The sequence below is a fragment of the Acanthopagrus latus genome, chromosome 7 (assembly GCF_904848185.1).
Source record: "Acanthopagrus latus isolate v.2019 chromosome 7, fAcaLat1.1, whole genome shotgun sequence".
In the NCBI taxonomy this organism is placed as follows: domain Eukaryota; kingdom Metazoa; phylum Chordata; class Actinopteri; order Spariformes; family Sparidae; genus Acanthopagrus; species Acanthopagrus latus.
The window spans coordinates 13789970-13811587 of NC_051045.1; the positions used below are offsets into that span (position 1 = coordinate 13789970).

The 21618-nt window shown below is 42.4% G+C and overlaps 1 protein-coding gene across 3 annotated transcripts in view; it reads left to right on the forward strand.

The window, feature by feature from the left end:
• kcnd3 (potassium voltage-gated channel, Shal-related subfamily, member 3) overlaps positions 1–21618 on the forward strand; it is a 105920-nt gene that overhangs the window by 72777 nt on the left and 11525 nt on the right. For all 3 annotated transcript variants that reach the window (XM_037105481.1, XM_037105482.1, XM_037105480.1), the window contains exon 3: positions 11015–11183. In XM_037105481.1, the coding sequence (XP_036961376.1) occupies positions 11015–11183 (169 nt within the window). The remainder of the gene's footprint in view (positions 1–11014; positions 11184–21618) is intronic.

Here is a 21618-nt window from a genome sequence, read left to right on the forward strand (position 1 = left end):
GCTGCTTAATGGGGCTTCTCTAGGAAACAGCATCTGTAACATCACACAGAGCTTTCTGTAGAAATGTTCAGAGGTTTGAATTTGGGTTTTTTACTCACATCTCATTAGTTGCTGGAGCACGGAATGCTACCATTTGAGCAATGGGGTGGCGCCTAGATGGGAGAACTGTTGGAGCGAGGACGTGATTACAACAGGTTGCAGTATTTCCAAACTTCAATGTAAAGCTGTCTTTAAACCTTAACCCAGCATTATCACAGTACCGCAGAAACAAGCTGCAAAACACACTCTTAAAGTCATTATGCCAAACGTGTTGCATATTTCCAGCTAATACCAGCAGTATAAGCAACAATTTAAAGTAACGTCTCTGAACATATGATGAATATAAGTCCTATACTCACTCTCCTTTTAGATCAGTTTTTGATGTTTTTAAGTCTTTCTCCAATGGACAAGTTAGAAGAAGCTAAATTAGCTTGAGGGGGTCATTAGTTTTGGCATTGTCATGATTTTTGATTGGCCCGTCCTCATGTTGATTCCCCTCAATTAGACAAGCGACAATTAGTCTAATTAATTGCAAACCATTTTGATAGTCGATTGATCGTCCATTTGCCACAAAAATGTCAAACATTTGTGAGTTCCAGCCTCTTAAATTAAATATTTCCTGCTCTTTTTTAGTAATTTATGATAGAAAATAAAAAGACTTTGTATTTTTGGACTGTTCTGATGAGAATTTTGAGACATTTTCCCTACAGTTAATAATGATAATGAAATGAAAATGTCACTGGAGAATAAAACACAGCACCACATTTTACATCGGGAAGTCTACAGTGTTCTGTTATTTTTTCAAGAATGACCACAATGCTTGTGGTGAACTATTCTGCTGGTACTGTGACCGCTGGCCAAAGTTTAAAATGTTGTTCTGTGTCTGTTCATGTCTGAGGTAATTCGATAAAGAAGCTCTGTGTTGGCAGGATCTTTGTCCACCTCAGGGTGAAACCTGTGCTACATCCAACAACTGAGTGAAGCCATTGCCTTGTAATGGCCAAAGCTCATAATATTATATAAGCACGGCGATGGTAACATTACCCTGGAGGTAGAGAGTTACTTAAAAGAATGCAGAGACCCCCTGGACAGTCAAAATCATTCATTCTTCTTTGGAAAGGGTCAATCAGAAAACATAAAGCACAAAAAGCTGTGAAAGGAAATCTTAGGGTGATACTCTGTTAAGGCTCAATTTTTACCCCAACACCTCATTTTCAAATGGCCCCTTGCCCCTCAGATGAGAGTAACAAGTGTTTAAAATCCCCCCATGACAATCCTTCAAGACCCTCATACAACATCTGTAGTCTTCAATGGTGTAAAAAGACACAGCTGTCTTCAACTCTCTTGGGTTATCGTGGTAATCTTGGTGTTATCACAATACCATTTGCCATTTATGTGGTGGAGATAGAAAAGCATGGATGCTCACACCTCATTCACAGTCTCACACAGGCACATACACACAAATAAAACAAAACTCTGCCTATTACCTGGCCTTTAACAGGGCTTCATAGACTAACAGTAGCAAGTTGTGTTCTTACCCTACCTGTCTGCACTGATATTATAGGACTAGTACTAAATGTTGGGCATCATATGCCAAGCTGGGGATGCAGCATTGAAATACGTCAAAATCTGGGACTGTCATGCACAAATCAGCAATAGCAATGTAATGTTTATACAATTATCCAGCTGGATTGTTAGCTTCCAAGACATCAGCAAGCTGGTAGCAATTGTTTTAAGCTTGTTTGGTTTGAAGTGTGGTTTGCAGGGCCTTGGAGCCCTCACACTTTGCCCTAGCCAAACATCTGGACATTATGTCCCTCGGCGTGAATCTGAAAACAGAGGGGTAGGGCTATGTTTTAAGGGGCACGGGGTGCACTGGGATTGATCCTAAGTGAAAATGCAGCAAACTGACTGTGTGTTCCAGAGAAATGGTGGCGATCCCTCGGCGTGATTCACTGTAAGACTGCCTGTGAAGTGAGTGATGGTAAAAACCTTTCCTCTTTGTGCTGTGCGGTGTGAGAGTAATGCCCCTCCCTTTATCAACTTATCTGTGTGTTTCTTTCCGCCACTCGCCCTCTTACCACTTGATAAATGTAAATGAAGGAAATGGCCTGTATGCTGTATGTCTGCCTCTCACTGCACCCCGGGAGGCCAAGAAATTCAATGTTGCATCAGCCGCTTTTAGTGTGTGAAAGAAAAAGAAAATGCCCACTGTCGGCATGTAGCGTGCATGTGAAGAAATCGATTATTTTGATGTAAAAGGGCAATCTAGCTGAAGTGACATTTTGTTCCAGTAATCCTATTACTGTCAGGCACAGGTGGTTATATCTTGGACTCTCTAGGAAATTAAACACAGCGGTCCTCCAGCATGAAACAGTAATGGCACGCATAAGAGCTCCTTTGGTTCACGTCGCAACTAATGCACAGACCTGGTTCATATATGGCGATGCAGACATTACAGCAGCAGTTTTGTCGTCTCCCACGTATGAAATGTCCCTCATACTATGGATTTGGCGCTCAAATGCTGCCACAGCACTTTTATAATATAGTTATATTCATATGGTGATTGCAGGAGTAAATCCTTAATATTACGGCCACACAATGGTTCGTTCCAACCACACAATATCTCCCAGGCTCTGGTGACTCACCTCCCGTGTGAGCACATTAGATCGCTTTAGCCGTGTAATCACAGCGTTTCATGTAGGTGAATGACAGTAGATGTATTGGAGGAGCAGCTCGCAGGTCAACTTTCCGATCCCAGCATGCCATTGGCATTGTTCCCACCTTTCATGACACGCATATTTATTGTTAGAGTTTTTTTTGTTAGGGTCGTTAACATGCCATTCAAAGAGCACTTATTCACATAGGGGCTGTATACTGTACGTCGTGACATTCTTGATGTGAAAACAGCATTAATGACTTTTATTGTGTTTATTTCTTTGGCCTTGGCTTGTGAATGGGCTGTTTGATTGGTGCGAGGCGGGGGTGTTGTCTGCAGCCATTTGCAGTTGGGAATGTTTTGTACCAAGCAGCTTTACAGATGCACACTATGCGCCGTCTGAACAGCGTTTTGCGTTGCAGTGAATGATGAACCTTGGTCCTAATCAGCACGTCTTGTGCAGACGAAGATGTAAAAATCAATAATGATTTGTAATGTGTATGAGTCATTCTGTTTTTTGACCTCGTGTGCACTCTTAAGAGGTGACAGCGGGAGTCCAAAAAAATGCCTTTATTCGTCAACTATTCAGAAGCTCACTGGTTGTTTTCCTGAAAAATAACTCCCCCTGTGATGTGGCATTTCAGAATAACTGTGCTGCTCGGAGCCTCCTTTTTCTGCCAAGGATCATAAAGCAGCGCTCTCCAAAAGAGACACTTTGACAGAATAACTATTTTTCAACCTTCTTGACTCTCTTAACAAGAACACTTGTCAAGCAATCTGTTCGCCGAGTTAAGGCTTAGTCAAGCCCCGCAAAATCAGGATCACAATCAAGGTTCATGTCTGTGTTGAGCCGTCTTAAGGGAGTGCTGAGATTATTATAGCTCCATTGTATCTGATTTAATCCATATTAAGACATTGTCTGAGGCACATTTAACTAAACATATCCGACCTCGCTGCAAATTAGCATTGACACTATCTGAATCCGGGTCTGTTTCTGTCGACTCATCTCTCTGCCCTCGGCTCCTTTCTTACGTTATCCTCCCCCTGCACTCTTCCTCTTATTCTCTGTCCGTCTCCCTACCTGTTGTTCCTCCACCTCCTTATTTCTTTCTTCCCCGCGGTGACATTTGTGGGGGTAGATTATAGATGGTTGTCCCATCCCTGAAGAGCCATGTGTCATCAGAGTTACTTCCATCTGAGTGAGTGGCCATGAAATGTCAGATGAGAGTACAGATGAATGGATGGTTGAGGGTTAGAGGCCTGGAGAGACAATCTTTCACTCTGCTGAACCCAAAAGAGCTAAGCTTCATTGGCCTGTGACAGGCTGCCCAAAGAAAATGGAGCCCCACTACTACTTATCGATATCTTTATGAGGCATCATCATTTATGGCCACTGCTGTAACACTTTTATGTTTCATAGTGGAACTCAGCTGTGTAATCAATTGATAAGTACACTGAAAATACCTAACCCTGCCTGTATGGTTGATCAATACAGTGACATTTGATGGTTTACTGGAAGTTGAAATGCAATATGTTTATATTGAATATCATATTTCTGAAGTGTGGAGCAGCATTGATTGGATTGGTTTTGCTGCTGCTGAGTGATTATTCTTTGTTATTGTTTATCAGCTTCTGGTGAGGTCCTATTATGATGATATCATTAGAACCGTTCACTATACAATGTTTTGTAAATTGGACTCCTTCCGTTTCCAGAGCAAATTCTGTTTTCTTAATCACAAATGTCAAGCAAGTTTAAGGGTAAGATTAACAAAGCGAGTTGTTATAGTTTTTCGACGAGGTTTTGCTGCTGTTTGAATTGAATGCCTCTGAAAATGCGGCTACAAATCATAAATATCTTTCTGTAACTTTAGATAAGCTACATCAAAGTGAAAAGGCAAGCAGACATATGATATTTAACATTTAAAATCTCTGTTTAATCAGATTTCGTTGTGAACTAAAAAACCCTCATAAACTCTCATCGGATACTGATTTATTGCTGCACTCCAGCCAGTGTTTCTTCCTGTTTAACGGTTAACATTCTTCCCAAACAGAGAATCGGTATGTGCAGTTAAAAGTCAGATGTAATCCATTCCAGACGTAACCAAAACTGCCGTTCTAGCCAGAGCAACGTTCTTCTCAGTGCCGGCGCAAGCTTGGAGGATGACTCATCACTTCAAGATGTTGCTACAGTCATACCCCAATTTTGCAACAGCAATTTTTTTTTTTTAATGTTTGAGCACAAAATTTGTCAAAAAATATTTGGACAACAGTGTGACTTATCAACATTGTCAGGAAAGGAAATCGCACAGGAAAAATACACTTTGAATACTCTTTAGGTCCTTATTGGTGCAGGCAATTACGTGTCACCATGTCACCATTTCCAACAAGGACCCTCCCACTGCAAACACAAAGTGACAAAAATAACACAAAAGCCTCAGTCTTCAAACAGCTAACTAAAGCTGGTGCAATTTTGTAGAAAATAGTCTGTTTGTGTCAGGTCGTATCACTCATAGTAGGAAGCTAATAGGAAAAAAAAATGTTTTCAGGACTTCAAGGGCAACTTGCCTCTAGCCTACAAGGCAACAGGCTGGTAAATTCAAAAATCTACATGGAATTGAAGACTGTGGCACGGACATGTAGGTTTGTTGTGTGTGAGCCAGTGCTATAGATGGGAGCTTTTGTAGCTGTCCATGGTGCTGAAGAGATGCCGTTTCCTCAGCAAAACACTGGCAACTCCTTATTCAGAATTTTTTTAAATAAAGAAGTGATCCCTAGATGTAAAAAAAAGTATTTCCCTCTCAATATGACAACTCTATAGTGATGTTTCTGAACCTCCCTTGCTCAGTTAACACACACAAACGCAAAGGAAACATTAATATCCTTAAACACACAATCCTGCCCACTAACACTGAAAGCACTGGGAGATTTCAGTCCTCTGGCGGGTCAATCCACCCGCAAGGGCTTGTGGTCCAAACAGAATCACTTAGCCTATATCTGAAGGGAACTGAGGAAAACTGCAGAGGAATCACATGGGATTTGGTCTATACATGGAAACCCATCCCTCAACTCATCATACATTTCTGTCCTGCCTCTCTACCCCTCCCTCTTTTTTTTTTTTTTTAACACACTCATCCTATCCTGAACATCAATAAAAATGTCATTATGGTCTTCCAGCACATGCATAAAAGCGGTTTATGACCCACAAAGTAAAAACAAATCCCAGCAATAAATATCTGTTTTGTGACTCAGCTCAAATCAGTTCATCACAAGCTTATTGTGCAGATGGTCTTAAGTGAACCTGCACAATAAAATGACAAGCAGAATCAAATATTTGATCTTTTACGTCAATAATGTTTATGTGTGCCGTTTCTTGACTTATATTCTGCTTGTATGCTGGCTTGGCTCCTCAGCAGGTATTTAAAGGGATGAGTTGTGCCGTGCCGACCTGACATGACATGACCTCCCATCATCACAAATGTGTGTGTCTGTCAGCCCTCCGATAAGCCCATCCATCACACATACCTTCACAGGAGCACTCAGTCCCACTCAATAACCCCTCATAGACTTTATTAATATAACGCGCGGGACCAGGCCCTCTGGCGATGGCCTGTGACGGCCCTGACCGAGGACTGACCTGCTTCCCACCTGACTAGGGTGTTTGTGTCCGTGTGTGTGTATTTGTGTGAGTATGTGTGTACTCACCCTATATATATATATATATATATATATATATATATATATATATATATATATATATATATATATATATATATATATATATATATATATATATATATATATATATATATATATTTTTTTTTTTTTTTTTTTTTTTTTTTATATGTGAGGATGTGGAAATAATATGTTGTAAACTTGGGATGAAAGAAATAATATGACAGTCTGTTTTTTAACACTCCAAAAACTAATCAGTTTTCTGTTAATATTGTTTTAAGACAAACAAAACACGTGTCAGGATGAAGCAAGATGCATTTTTTTATTGTGAACAGAAGGAATAAAACTTTGGCTCTGGCACCTTTGCGAGAAGTAGGTCACATCACGACATATGAGGTGTTCCCAGAATGAAGGAAACTTCCCCTCTGAGCCTAGACACTGGTAATGGTGATGAAGAATGGTGCTTGATGGGGGAAAAACTTCGACAACTCCTGATTGGAGGGTTGACCGGCGGTGGCCGGGTATCCACAGTTGAGGTGATGAAAGGGAGGAGGTGAATGACACAGATGATTGGTTAGTAAAGGACAGCATGACAGGTTGTGATTGGTTGGTTGAGAGAATGAGCTGGAGGGGATGAGGGGAGGCAGGAGGACGTGGTTGTGAGTTTGAGGGCGTACAGAGATGGTCTTCCTGTTTGAACTAAAATTTCAGGTGATCCATCAGAAGCTCCTCGTGCTGCTATCTCCAATACATTACCCATCTTACATGAGTCACATGAAGCCATTTATCCAATTAGCATAGCCATCTAGTTTGCTACATGACTCCGTCGGTTCGTTTACATAGTGCAGATCTGCCAGTCAATGAGATTATGTGAAGTTTAGTAACCAAATTAGAGGACACTGAAGACCATGTTCTTTATGATTCGTCTGAAAGAGATGCCATGTAAACCTTTGAGATCCGTCGTGATCTAAAATCCTCAGAACACACAGCAAACTCATATTTGTGTGTGTTCATGCTTATTCGTGAGAACGTGGTAGGAGAGGGATCAAGGGGGACTGATGGGGAGAAAAAAAAACCTCCTGGGTGCACTAAGAAAATATCTCTCCCTCCAGTGTAGTTTCTCTGCTTATCCATCCTCCTCCTTTCTGAGACATTTACCGCCACGTCCGTCCTCAGTTTCAATGAAGTCTCACAGCGTCAGGAATGGCCTCAGCATTCGTCCCAGACAGGAAGGGAAGAAATTATGTCTAACCTCGCTTATCATGCATGCACACACACACGCACACCCTCACACCACTTATTACAGCTTTCTCTGTCTTTAATGTGTGCAAGCACAGCTTTATCTCTGTGCCATGTATAATGGTGCAGAGATGGTATCATCAGAGACGGGCTAGCTCGACTAAATGGGAGCGGCAAATTGACTGTAGTATTAGCAGAGAAGGGCCTCTATCTGGCAATCTGATAGGATCCCATTAAAGAAGGCTTGCAGATGAATATGATTAGCTTTTCATCCCTCCTAATGGAAACATCTTCTGAAGAGGGGAGGAGATGAAATGTTTTGTAGTGATAGGGCCTCTGTACCGCTGATGGGATTGTTATTGCCTAATTTGGGTAGAAAGGCCATTAAAGTTCTTGGAAGGGACGATGAATGTTCCCTGTAAGTATACTCTCAGTTATGGCTACGGACCAGCGGTTCGCTGTGTGTGGGCAGCGCTTTGCTTTGTTGATGCGAAAAAACTGCCCTCCTCTTAAATGGCTTCATATTGGACTTGTTTTTTTGCGGAAATCAGTAACTAATGAGACCGAGTTTTCGTCTCCCTCCCCGAAATGAACTGCGCGGTGCTTTGTTGTGTGTGTTTGTGGTTCGAATGTGTGTACTTCTCTATGTCACCGCCCTGTGTTTTTTTTTTTTTTTTTACCATCTCCAACCAACTGTGACAGAAGTGCTTCATTGGATTATGAAGTGACTATCACAAGCACAACTTCTTAAACAGATTATTGTTCATTTACTGCGAGCCTCTGGGGTCCTGTCTTGCCGAGTCCTCGAATAACAACCAGCGTTATTCTCTGTGATCCGTCAGAGTGAATGAATCTGATGAGTGCTATTAAGAAACATGTTATTGGATATCTGCAAGACTTTTTTAAAATATTGATGGGGCTCCTCGCGCTGTTTGCTACGCCAACGGCCTCACCTCATTTCCTCAGGTGGCTGTGAAGCATGCGGCTCAAACAGTAAACAGAGTAATGCAACTGGAGTTTCTGTTTTTAAATGTTTAGTTCAGACAGGTGTGTGTGCAGCTTGTTCTTTTATATGCAGGCGATCCTGGCTCCCTATACTGATTAGACCTGTGTCCTGCCGAGCCTCCAGGGGCCTCTAATATACATTGCAGATGTGTCAGGGGACCTATGCCACATGTTGTTGGACACATTTCCACATGGATGCTTACAACACATGGATACATGTGCAATATGTTAATGAAAGACCATCAGGAGACGGTATGTTTGAGTTTCCTTTTTTGTTTTTTTGGTTAAGTTAATAAGGTTCATATAGCCAAAACTAATGTCCTGCAATAATTCCTAACTTTATCAAGGTTATAATGTTTCCCGCGTCTGTTCTCCGGCCCTGCTCTTGTTCCTCGCATGTCCTCAGTGTTCCTGCTTCTGTTCCCCGTGGCTATTGTTGTTCCTAGTTTTTAGTACTTCTCTTTAGTTTTTTCTTAGAAACTCTTTAGTTTAGCATTTTGTAATATATTGAATGTATTCCATTTGAGAGGATGTGTTCTGTAGTGCTATAGCGCTGTATTGCATTGAACTGAAATATGTTTGTGAAGTGATTAGCATTGAATAAGCATCTCTCATTGTGGCTTAATACAATTCAACAGCACTACAAACTACATCCCAACTGCTGTCTAAAACAACTTCAGCATAAACTGAATAACCTTCATGAGGTGATGACTCCTTCAGTCATATCTCAGTTAGTAAAGCTGTTATTACTGCTGTGTACTGATGTACTTTACAGAAATTGCGTAAATGTACTTTACCTCAACGATACGGGTACATGCACGAGTCAGTATTTGCCATTAAGGGTCCCTTTCCTAGATAGATAGTATTGTGTGTGTGTGTGTGTGTGTGTGTGTGTGTGTGTGTGTGTGTGTGTGTGTGTGTGTGTGTGTGCGTGCGTGTGTGTGTGTGTGTGTGTGTGTGTGTGCGTGCGTGTTTTTCCATTAGTGCACGGGGGCATCATAACCTCTCTGTGATTTACACTACAGCTCAGTGACACCGCTACATCTCTCATTTTCCACTGTTTCTGACATGTCACATTGCGTTCGCGGCGAGTGTGACGAGTCGGAGAAGAGACATATTCCCTTGCAACATTTACTTTCTGTCTTGCGAAGGATGTGTTCACAGATGAGTGTCTCCCTGAGTCATTATCTCATTTGTCTGCTTCCTCAGGAGAATCAACATGACTTGTACATGTGCTTCGTAGTAACTGTGCAGCTTGAGATTGGCATGTTTTGAGGAAGTCTCTATTGTAGCGATGGAAAACCTAACAAGGACTGACTCTGATAACTTACTGCTAAAAATCTGCGCCGTGATTCTTGCAGTGGCTGTAATGAGGCTGTTTTTCATTCGATGAATTGAATTAAATGAATACCTTGGGTTAGATCATTTTTGATTGTGAATTACAGGTTTATGTAACTCACTACGAGTACAAAATGTTACCTAACGGACACAGAAATCACTTCCACAATCAGTCTAAACCTAAGTACGAACATGTATAATGCTGGATGCTGAAAGGCTTTTTGTTTTAGGTTTATTTGCAGCCAGACTTGGAGTCAGTTCCAATACATTCAGTAGAACTTCTTGTTTATCTGGGAACAAGAACAAATTACCTGCACTTTTAACTCATGAATAAGAAATGAACGCCATTAGAAATAAAGGTTGCTTTTCCAGCGCAAGTCGTGCTCTTTTAGCTTTTGAATTTCTTCGCCTCCGTCTTCTTTTTTTCCTTCCACTGTTGATTCTTGCGGCTTGTGGCTTCTTCATTTGGAAAAAAAAAAAAAGAAAAGGAGGGGATTTAATGTAGTTATTGTAATTGTGTTGTCTGCCTTTGAACTCGGGATGAGATTGCTTTTGACTTGCAAATATTTCAGATTGAATTGGGCTAAACGACTTTTGGGAAATGTCTCTGGCATTCACGTGTCTTCCTTTCTCCTCCGTAAAGGTTAATAGTATCTGCTCTCTGTGAATGAGTCAGTGGACTTTAGCGTGCCACTCAGTGGAGGAGGAGGTTTGGTCAGAGCCTCTCTCTTTCTCCCTTGGGCTGGGATGGAGTCAGCAGGTCAAGCTCTATTCAGGTGGGGATTGACACGCGCAGTGCAGAGAATCCTAAAAAGAATGAAGAAAGCGTTGTACAAGGGGAATGAATCGGCAGCGAGCTGAACCGGTTGACAGTGTGTTGAATGTGTGTCTCTGCTCGCGTGATATGAATGACCTCCTGTCGGCTGTGCGTGTCGAGAAGTTTGAGCTACCACCGACAGATTTTATTAAATGTATTATAAGACGTTTCACTCAATTTGCTCTCTCTCTCTCTCTCTCTCTCTCTCTCTCTTTTTCTCTCCCTCTCCCTGCCACCTCTCTCAGGTACGGAGACATGGTTCCTAAGACGATTGCAGGGAAGATCTTCGGCTCAATCTGCTCTCTGAGTGGGGTGTTGGTAATTGCCCTGCCTGTCCCTGTCATCGTGTCCAACTTTAGCCGCATCTATCACCAGAACCAGAGAGCAGACAAGCGGCGGGCGCAGAAGGTACAGGTGAACACAGTTTTATTTCCTTCAACTTGGGGCCCAGAGGGGTTGGACGTCCAGCCCAGAGGGGAGCTTTGACGCGTCTCTCCCCCAGAGGAGAGGATTCTGCAGGCTAATGATGTGTGTGTAATGCACATTGACTTACATTCACATTAACAGTCGGTGGGTGATACATATTCAGTGAGTATCACCAAACTTTAATGGACCTTCTCCCATGACATGAATACCTAAACCCTGACCTTCCCATTTTTTTTCCTTTGGTCTGCATACATATAAATCAGTTTGGAGGAATTCTCCTGTATACCCAGAATACTGATATCTCCCTCACAAAGTGTCTGTGTGCCACTTTCTAAGTTAGTCAAGCTCAATTACCGATTAGATCAAGAGGCCGCCATGAGACTCTGTCGATTGTCATTCCCACTTTTTAATTAGGAGTTCTTTATAATGAGTTTGTAAGCTATAACTAATGGCTTTATTGATAGTTAGAAATGATCAGATACTCCTTTAAGTCATTAATAAGAACGACTTTAAGGTTGTCAGGTTGTGAAAAATGTGCTTCCAGTGGGACACTGTGTCCTATTAGTTCTTTGATATATCAGGGAATAATCTCTGATGAGCCAATGACCTGATAGGAAAACCTGAAATTTGCCTAATCTCAGACAAAATCTATTCATTCAGACATATTAATATGTAAAACTAGAGACCTAAAGGCTTTTTAGGAAATGTGGGACACACAAGCACAGTATTTATTCACAGTTTACCCACATTTGCATTTTCACTGCATTATTAGCTAAATTGAAAAGATTTGGGGATTTTACACCAACTGGCAACGCCAAACGTGTTGTTATTAAAGGCTTGTACCTGATCTTTAAAGCATTACTAAATGATTCATTTACAATTGATAAAGCTTATAGTTGCAACATACAGATTATTAGAATGTGGTACCAGGTTTTTTGTGCTTTGGCAAAACATCAAAAGGCCCTTAGATATATATGTCATTTATTTATTCTGCTGCTTCTCTCTGACTCTAAGCGAGTCATACATTAAAGGTACAATTTGTAGTTTCATGGGAGACATTTTAAGAGAGGAGAATGAGAGACAAGGGGAAGTAAAAACATCAGTCATGAAAGAATGAGCAGAATAAACAAGCTGTCCTCATAACATAACATGTATAACGTAATATAAGACAGTTTTACTTTGTTTTTATTTGCGGGACCTTCCCAGCTTCAAGCAAACCTTATTCCCCTGTGCGGACCGAGATGTTCTGTTCTTATCAAGAGGGAGGGGCCGGGATGTAAATACATGATGATGTCATGTACTAATGCACCAATCAGAATTTTGCAACATATGAAGCCTGACTGAAATGGTTGGTGATCTTTCTGGTCACTGTCAATCATATTTACTCCGCCTTAAAGGGTAATTCCACCAATTTTACACATTAAAGTGTGCTTACAGGTCCGTGAAAAACGACCGTGAAAAAGAGTCGTTAAAAGCCTTTGTGGCTCCAGCGGAAGCCGCATGTCATCTGAGGAACTGCCTCCAGTGATCTCACCCAGTCGCTAAGTTGCATTGTGGTTAATGTAGGCATCAGGTTTAACCAAAACCTAGGTTAAGATTGGCTGATTAGTCCAACAGTGTTATAGGAGTGCAATGCTGAACTAGTGGACTGCCTCTTGCTGACATTACCCACAAAATGTGCCACTAGAGTCATTTAACTGCCTTTTTCACATACGCTTTAGAATCACTCAGACCTGTAAATACACTTGGAATTTCTTAAAATTGGTGGAGTTACCCTATTACCAAGAGTATTAGAGTTTGTGAGTATTGAGAATATTTAATGTTACAGAAGAAAAATAACACAGATCTGAGCTGGAGTAAGCTGTTCTTTTACTATGCAAGATATCAAACTCACTCCACCTGAATATTTTTGATAATACCCCAAACCTATTTACAGGCCGAGGCCAAACCCTAAAAATAGTCTCAACAAAGTGAATATCAGCATTTTCCCCTCCTTGCATGGTTTTTCTCTGTGGGTCCGTCCTTGTGAGGAGATTTTATCCTTGTAACTAACAGGCACGAATTTAAAAAACGGATTATGTAAACCCGTGTTTAAACTGCGGAAGATTTAAAGATCCTATCTTCCTTTGGGTTAATAGCCCCACGGTTAGACCTTTAAAGAATCAGGTTGTGTCCATGAGCCAAACTGGGGAGCAGCATCAGCTGGCGCACACACAGAACTGGTCTGGTAATCATAGTTTGAGGGCAAGTCTGACCGTTTTCTGGTTCTCCTGAGATAGATGGTAGTGTGTTTGTTGTTGCGCTGGCAGACATGCACACACTGACACATATTTTCAGAGTCCATTCCTCTCTCTCATCACTCTCGGTCACACCTCTCCCAGCGAGGCTTCTCTTACTCCCTTTTTCTTATTTCTTGTCCTCTCCCCTTTTTTTTCTCCTCCTCCTCCTCCTCCACCTCTTCCTCCTCAGCCTCCCCACCCCACCGTGTCTTTCTCACCCTCTCTGTGATTACTGCCATCCATCTTGGCACATGCTCTCTGGTCGTAGTTTAAATCTGTTTAAAGTCCTGCAGTTCGACCGCGGCCTGACCGCTGCCCAGTCTTAACTAACTGTAACCTTGTCTGCCCAGCGAGACTCTAGTGCGAGTGTGCGGGGAGGAGAAGACACACGGACGGGGACGGCGAAAGGGTCAGAAGAAATTACCGAGATTGAAAACAGGTTGGAGGCGATGAGATGTATTGCGTGCGTGCAGAGGAGAGAGGGGAGCGGCGACGAGGAAGGCCAGGGGGAAGGAGGGAGCAGGGGGAGAGGAGAAAGGGGGAAGAGCTGGAGGCGATGTGCGTCCTAATGCTTTGTTCTCGCCTGAAATAGCCATCACCCAGATGAGGTGCTGGCTGGAAGGAAGGTGTGTGTGTGTCTGCGTCGCCTTGTGTACGTATGTGCATCTGTTTAAGTGCATGTGTCTTTGTGTCTGTGCGTGTGTGCGTCCACCATACTTCCTGTTACTTTAGGCCCTGCCCTTGATCCGTCCCACCCTCCTGTGCATGCGTGCGTGCCTGCGTGCGTGTGTGCGTGCGTGCGTGTGTGCGTGCGTGTGTGTGTGCGTGCGTTCTCCACTGAGCCGCAGTGTGGTGCAGTGTCCCGAACACCAGAGCAGACACCCACACTTCCAGAAGCACCCACCAGCTAACCAGTGTAGCGTGACGGCTCTGTCGTCATTAACCAGCACCAAACGACTCCCTCAGGCAATTGGATGCCTCCCCGGCTCGCCCGCGGTGAGGTCAGCGATTTGCTCAAGCACCCATACATCCAACGGATACCTTTCATAACAGCATGACTCAAGCATCTTATCATCGCCTTCATAATAATATTCCACCTGGATGCTTTGATCCTAGAGAGCGTTATTACTACGGCAAATCAGAGGATAAGTGCCAAGCGTGATGATAGGTTTGCAAATGTGATATTTTAGAGCATTTAGGAGATGCAATCTGTGCTCCATCTCTGTCTTTAATTAGCCCACGGGATTAAGTGTTGCTTAGCATTTAAGCTTGTGTGCTTAAGACCACTGAAGTGTGTCTTGAATTACATATTGTGTGAGCTTCAGTGGTAGAGGCTGTGGAAATTATATATTTTCACATCCTCAACTGGTTGTTAACTGAAACATCCCCACTGCCTCTCCCAGCCCGGCTAGCAGCTCTGTGGCTCTATGGGTGTTAATGTCAGGCAGCCCACCACTTTGGTCCAGATTGATTATCTCAATAACTAATGGATGGATTGGTACGGAATTTTGTACAGACAGTCATGGTTCCCAAAAGACAGATCCTAATTAGTTTTTTCCTCAAGGTTATCATTTGTGGTTCAGAGAGAAGTATCCTGACAAGTATTGAATGGATAGCCATGTCATTTGGTACACACTGTATTACATTTTGCAGATAATTTGATGAACTCCTGACTTTTCATCTCGTGTCATCCATCATCAGGCCAGTTTTGGTTAATGACCAGATTCCTGCAAGACTAACAGCATTCCCATCGGCTATCTAATTAGCAAATGTTAGCATACTAGCAAGGTATACTGATATGGTAAACACAGTAAACCTCAAGCGTGCAGGAAGTGCCAGAGGCTTTGGAGCCAGTTCAACCCAGTGGTCTTCCATGTTATTACCACACCAGGTGATACACACAGGCTCAAAGAGATTTTCTCCTGTGAGCGGACATTTTCAAAGAAGTGGCTGTAAAACAGTGGATAAAAATGTTTGAGCAGCACAACCTCTTCACTTTCATCCATTTCACTGTTAGAATTTGGTCCATTCCGCCCAACAACATTCATAAAGTCTGGAATAGCCAGACAATTAAACAGTTTTATCCCCATTAAGGTTAGCAGATAGCTAACTAAGAAGTTCGCTAGATTGGTCAACGTAAATCACCAATACACCTCCCCTATAGGCCCAGCGTCTTGTTATCAGAAGGTCGCTGGTTTTATTCCTCTGGTCTTCATGTGGAAGTGTCCTTGCGCAAGATACTGAACCCCAAACTGCTCCTGATGTGCTGGTCGGCACCTTGCATGGCAGCCACTACCATCAGTGTATGAATGTATGTAGGAATTACTGTTGCTTTGGACAGAAGCATCTGCTAAATGTCCTAAAATGTAAATGTAAAGCAACTTCAAAGGGGAATTCCTGAATTTCTAAACCTGAGCCTATAGCTACATTAATTTGGTCTGTAAATGATTAATACATATCAAAGGTTTAGGGCCCAGGTTTAAAAATACCAGAATTACCAGGGTGGCTGTACCTGGCTGAGCTGAGCTGCATGTCAAAGTGTCCTTGAGCAAGATACTGAACCCCAAATTGCTCCTGATGGGCAGTTGGCACCTTGGATGGCAGCCTCCGCCATCAGTGTATGAATGTGTGTATAAATGGGTGAATGTGGCAAGTGTTGTAAAGCGCGTTGAGTGGTTAGTAGACTGGAGAACCGTTGTCCATGTCCATTTACTATTTTACCATTAATAGGAATGAAAGGCCCCCCGCTACTAACGCTGTATCCACTCTCTCCTTAACACATCAATGACACACCTGACAGACATCAGCATTGTCATTGGGAGACTGTTACTGTAATATGCTGTCGTTAGCATTTAGCTCCAAGCTCCTGTGTGCCAAAGTGAAGCCTCAAAGAACCGCCAGCATGACTGTAGACACTTAATCGTGTTGTATAATTTGTAACGACCGCGATGTATTTTATTGCCTTTTTAAAAGAACTGTTGCTGACATGTGTTCAGCTCATTCCATGTTACATCACATTAATTTAATGTTCTTTGACTCTGGGTTGGCAGCCTCGCGCACTATAAAAGATCAGTGCTCAGGGTGTGTGATCGAGCCATTACCAGGGTTTGGTCCGGCCTTTCTCTGCTAATGACAACTGTGATCTTTAATGCCTCAACCGAGCCATGAATTGTTCAAGCACGCCTTATCCTTCAGCACCCCATTACAACAGTCTACGTAGCATGTAGTGTTCTTTAATGCTCCATAACCTTAATGACAGATGACCTTCGCAGCCATTAAGCCAACCATTTAGCAAGTATCGCTGGTCATTCACCATCGCAAAACGTCATTTGTTCAGCATTTATTACCTGCACACGGTTATATGTCACGGAAAAATCCATTCCTGCTCAGATCATTTCTGGGAATAAGGCGATGTTTAACTGAGAGTAAAACAGGATAGTCAGCCAAGATTGCCTTTCACAGTACTTAAACAATGTGGAGAGACCAGACAGGAGGAGAGGAAGCGCAGCATCCCCTCAGCATTTACCAGCCACGTCTCCTCTCCCCACTTTTTTTTTTTTCTCTCTTAACATGCGTCTTCCCCTCCCTTCCTGCCCCCAGTTCACATCCATCTTCATTCAGGTCTAATTGTTAGCTGTTCTGGGCTCCCATTACAATTAGCCGTCCATCTGGGCGGTGGTAGAGAGACAGCCCCTGATCCATCTCACTGCACAAAAGAAAGATACATGAGGATGCCACCAGTTGCTGTGTGGCACAGGAGGAGCACACAGCTGAGACACAGAGACACACTTTCTCCGTCCTCCCTCCCTTTAGTCTGCGGTGTCGCGACGGTTGCTCTACAATGAATTGAATATTTGAGCCCTTCGCCGCCTGCACGCCTGATCCCGTGAAGCGATCTGAAACAGAGAGTCCAATCTGCTGGGGGTTACTCGTTAGTCGGTCCTCTGAGCTTATTTGCATAAAGCTAATAATATCCTCAGGTAGGTCCAATTACACATTCTGAATAGTACACCTGACAGAGGGCAGGATTTAAAATGGAGAATCACAAAGGGCAAGTTATACAAAAAGGATTAAAAGAGAGAGGGGGCAGGAATTTAAATGAGCTTAACTTCTAATTGGGTCGGTGTAGTTCTCCTGGGTCTGGTTCTCTGGTGCTGTAAAGAATGTGTCCTCGTGTGTCCCCAGGTGGCACCTGGTTAAGGAAAGATGCAAATAACCCCCCTTGCCCATATACAGATGCATTCTTCATTAAACTTGCGTGACTGATTTAAGACAATGCACCTTTACTAGTTTTCTCAAACTTGGGATTTTCTCGTAGGTATGCATTAAATTCAGAGGTGGTCTGGACCTGCACGGTGACTTGCTGCCTCTGCACTGGGAGAAAAAATTCAAATACAAACTATGACATAAAATCCACAAAAAAAAAATGTATTGGCATATCTTGGAACCACAAATTATACAACTAAGCGGCTTTTAGCAGTATTCCTGTTCAATATTCTCTGAAAAACTGCCTCAGGGTCTCTGTGGAGGTCGCTATCCATGGATCATCCTTCATCATATCTCAATATCTGACAGTGTTACATCACCTATAATACTAACTTCTCTATCTGCTAGACAATCACAATGTCGTGGACCACCTGCCTTCTAAGTTGTGCAGCATTTTACTTTTCAGGATTAACGAGAAGTTTTTCTGCAGTTAAGAGGGTTATGTTCTTTTGATGGGGATTTGGAGAACTCGTCGGACCGGCGTTCACAGAAAAAAAGGGAGGGATTTATCATGAGATCACAAAAAATCCCAATGTCAGCTCTGTGATCTGCCTGTTGTCACAATTTTACCTCTGGCTGATTTGTCTGTTTGGCTCACTGACAGCACTACACAAAGACCACGGGACAGATTTGTGGATCAGGTCATTTGATTTTGGACATTGCAAGAAAAATCAGGCATATTTAGGTGGCTGGTATAACAGTTCAGAAGGGGACTGTTGGGCCTTTGCAGAGGTATGCGCTCTACAGAAGGCCATTTTTTTCTTTACATTTTACAAAGTATGTGTCTTTGAGTCATTTTCCTGAACTTAACAAACACCATCATCATCTAAGCACAACTATTGATTGTCAACTTCTGTTGAGTTTCTTTCTTGACTTCATAATCACAAACACTTTTGCTTTATTGCCAAATCCCCAGTCTTGTTAAACTACCCACTGAGACAAATGCAGCACGTACCATGTAGAGATAAACAGTTCTGGGACCATGTTTGACAAAATGGCTCATTGGTAAATCACGAAAACTTGCCTCAGGTGTAGAACAGGCAAATCCATCAGTCTCTCTCATTATTTCGTTTCCTATTATTGTTCCAACGTCTGTTGGGATTCATTTGCCATCTTTAGTCTACCTTCGTGTCTTTTTCTCACTTTGACTGGAAATCTTTCTCCAGCTCGGCCAGTTTTTGTTTCTCAAACTTAGTGAATGGAAAAATAAAAATGTCTGTTGCGGTTTATGAGCATTACATCGGCTCAGAGCTTACCAGCAGAACCAAAACAAAAACAAATCCCTCTCTCTCTCTCTCTCTCTCTCTCTCTCTCTCTCTCTCTCTCTCTGTCTCTTTCTCCTTCCCCTTTTCAGTCTCACTCCCTTTGCTCTAAATCATCTCACTATTGTTTTTAGCCCTCCCTCAGAAGGTTGAAGTCAAAAGGTGGAGATGACTTCTGGCTGAGAGTGTTTTGCCCTTCTAGACAATCAATAAAGTCGTCTGCACTTTGCAAGAAGGCAGCGCGAAAACAGAGAGAAGGAGATATGTTGACTGGGGACTTCACTGAGGGGGGTCAAGGGTTCTGTTATGAATTATGTCCTTTGTTAAAAAAAAAAAAAACAACAAAAAAAAAAACAACTTCCTTAACTTCAGCGTCTCAGCATCTTGCAGGGTGGGCTGTGCTTTTCTATATAAAGTGGAGGTAATCCAGGCTTAGTAAAGGTATTTTGTCTCTGAGTGGTGTTAGTCCGAGGTTAAGCTGTCTTTGCTACAGAGGCAGACTCCTGTGGACTAGAGGTGTCGGAGGACTTGATTTCCACTGAATCAATTCTTGACTTCCGCTGGCCTTCACTGGCTCCCAGACGGATTTTTGGAAAAGTCTGTTTTCCCCAGTTTCTCTCCTCCTTTACTCTCTTGCCCTCTTCTTTTTAAAGTCATTGACTCTCTGTCTTTATCTTTGTGTGTGTGCGTGTCTGTATGTGAGCACACGCCTGTGTGTGTTTGTTTGTGTGTGAGGACACGTGTGTGTGATATCATAAAGCAATGTACCTCAGACTGACTTATTTCCTTCTGGCAGGAATGTCAGCATGTATAAAAGCAACTCTTTAGATGAGTGGCAGCTGCAAAAGAAAATGAGACTCTTTCACGGCTATTTGTGTGTGTGTGTGTGTGTGTGTGTGTGTGTGTGTGTGTTCTCATCAGATGGTCTTCCTCTTTCACTCACACGGTTTCGAGGCAGACCCGAGGCGGAACCTAATCTGGTCTCATAGCTCGATTGCTCCACTTTTCACTCAACCAAATCCTTAACAGGCAGTTTGGCAACGATGCAACTCACAAGCCGGCATGAATTTTTTAGCTTTAACTTTCAATTTTTAAAAAAATTAACTTCTAAGAAAACTTCCTGGCGGTGCTCAACAGAGTATGGCATGGGAGCTGAGTGAATATGTAGCAGTTTTTTTTTTTGTTTTGTATTTTTTTTTATCAGTTGAATGAGGATATGCCAGTTATGATCCCTCCACTGGCAGCAAATGGTGTTAAATGAAGCATTTGTGCTGGCTTGCATCCTATAGTTATAATCTCTAAAGTGTGATTGAGCCTAAAATGTGGCTCTGCCGCAGGAAAGAGAGTAACAAAGAGGGAGAAAGGTGTTTGGATCAGTTTGTTGGCCCATGGGTCTGTGAAAACATCTGGACTATCTTACCCGTTGATATCGAGCATCACTTATCTGATTGGTTGGCAGGTGTTTGTGCTATATTTGAATTTTTAAAAGCTACTGTATTTCCAAATTGTTTGCTTGAAAGTACATCTGTTACAAATCCTGTGTCCTTTGCATTATTTTCTACATTGATGGAGAACTTATTTCAATCCAGTCATTCAAATCACAGCAGCTGGCTACATAACAAAGACGCTAAATTAGCATTCTGATTTTCCTTATCATATAACATAAAGGTCCCATATTATAGAAAGTGAGATTTTCATGGATTTGATCATAATAAGGTCCATGTGCTAAATAACTAAGTTGAAAGGGTGAAAAAATGGTCAACCCTCAAATAAACACACAGCCACTATTCACAAACTGCACCTTTAAATGAACCGCCAGGACCTCCGTAAGGTTGTGTTGTCACATCTCGACAGTCACTATCCTCACCCACGCCCCTAACGTAGCAACAGTTGCGAGAACACCAGCAGAGTTGATCTAGAAACACAGTTTGTGGGTCCTGCTCAGGCCTGTGAGAGCTGACCAATCACAGCAGACTGGGCTTTGAATATTAGAGCATGTAGACATTTTATAGTAGGCACCCAAAATAAAAGTGTGAGCATAAAATGCAGTCTAAAAACATGAATACACATCTTGTTCTGCACCATAGCATGTTGTAAAAGTAGCCAAACAAATATTCACTGGGGAAAAGTGCACTGCAAACATCAGTTTGTAGACTTAATAGCTAATTGCCTGCTCAGCTGCAGCACGTTAAACAGCATGTAACCATATCTGGCAATATCACCTGAGTCTGTTTAGATGCTTAAGTGGTCTTTACTCTTCATTATCACTTCTAACAACACACTGCCTGCCCATTGCTTGTAAGTTACAGCCTGAGTTGGTTTATTTTGGCCAGTGCTCGGCTTGCCAGCTGCCGTCAGTCAATCAAACAGACGCGCCCTTCCAGCTGATGAGACGAAAAGAAGCGTTCTCTGATATTTTCTCCTTTTGACAATTTTCACATTATTTTTGAATTGCATGTGAGATCATTGTATGTGAGGGGAAAGACTGTTGCACCACCGAGGAACAGTTTATCTTGTTACACTGTAAGTTTCACTCTTTCTGTGCCTGTGGATACGTAGTGTCTACGTGACCATATGTGACCTCAGTGTAAAGGGACATGTTACTCTCCACATAGC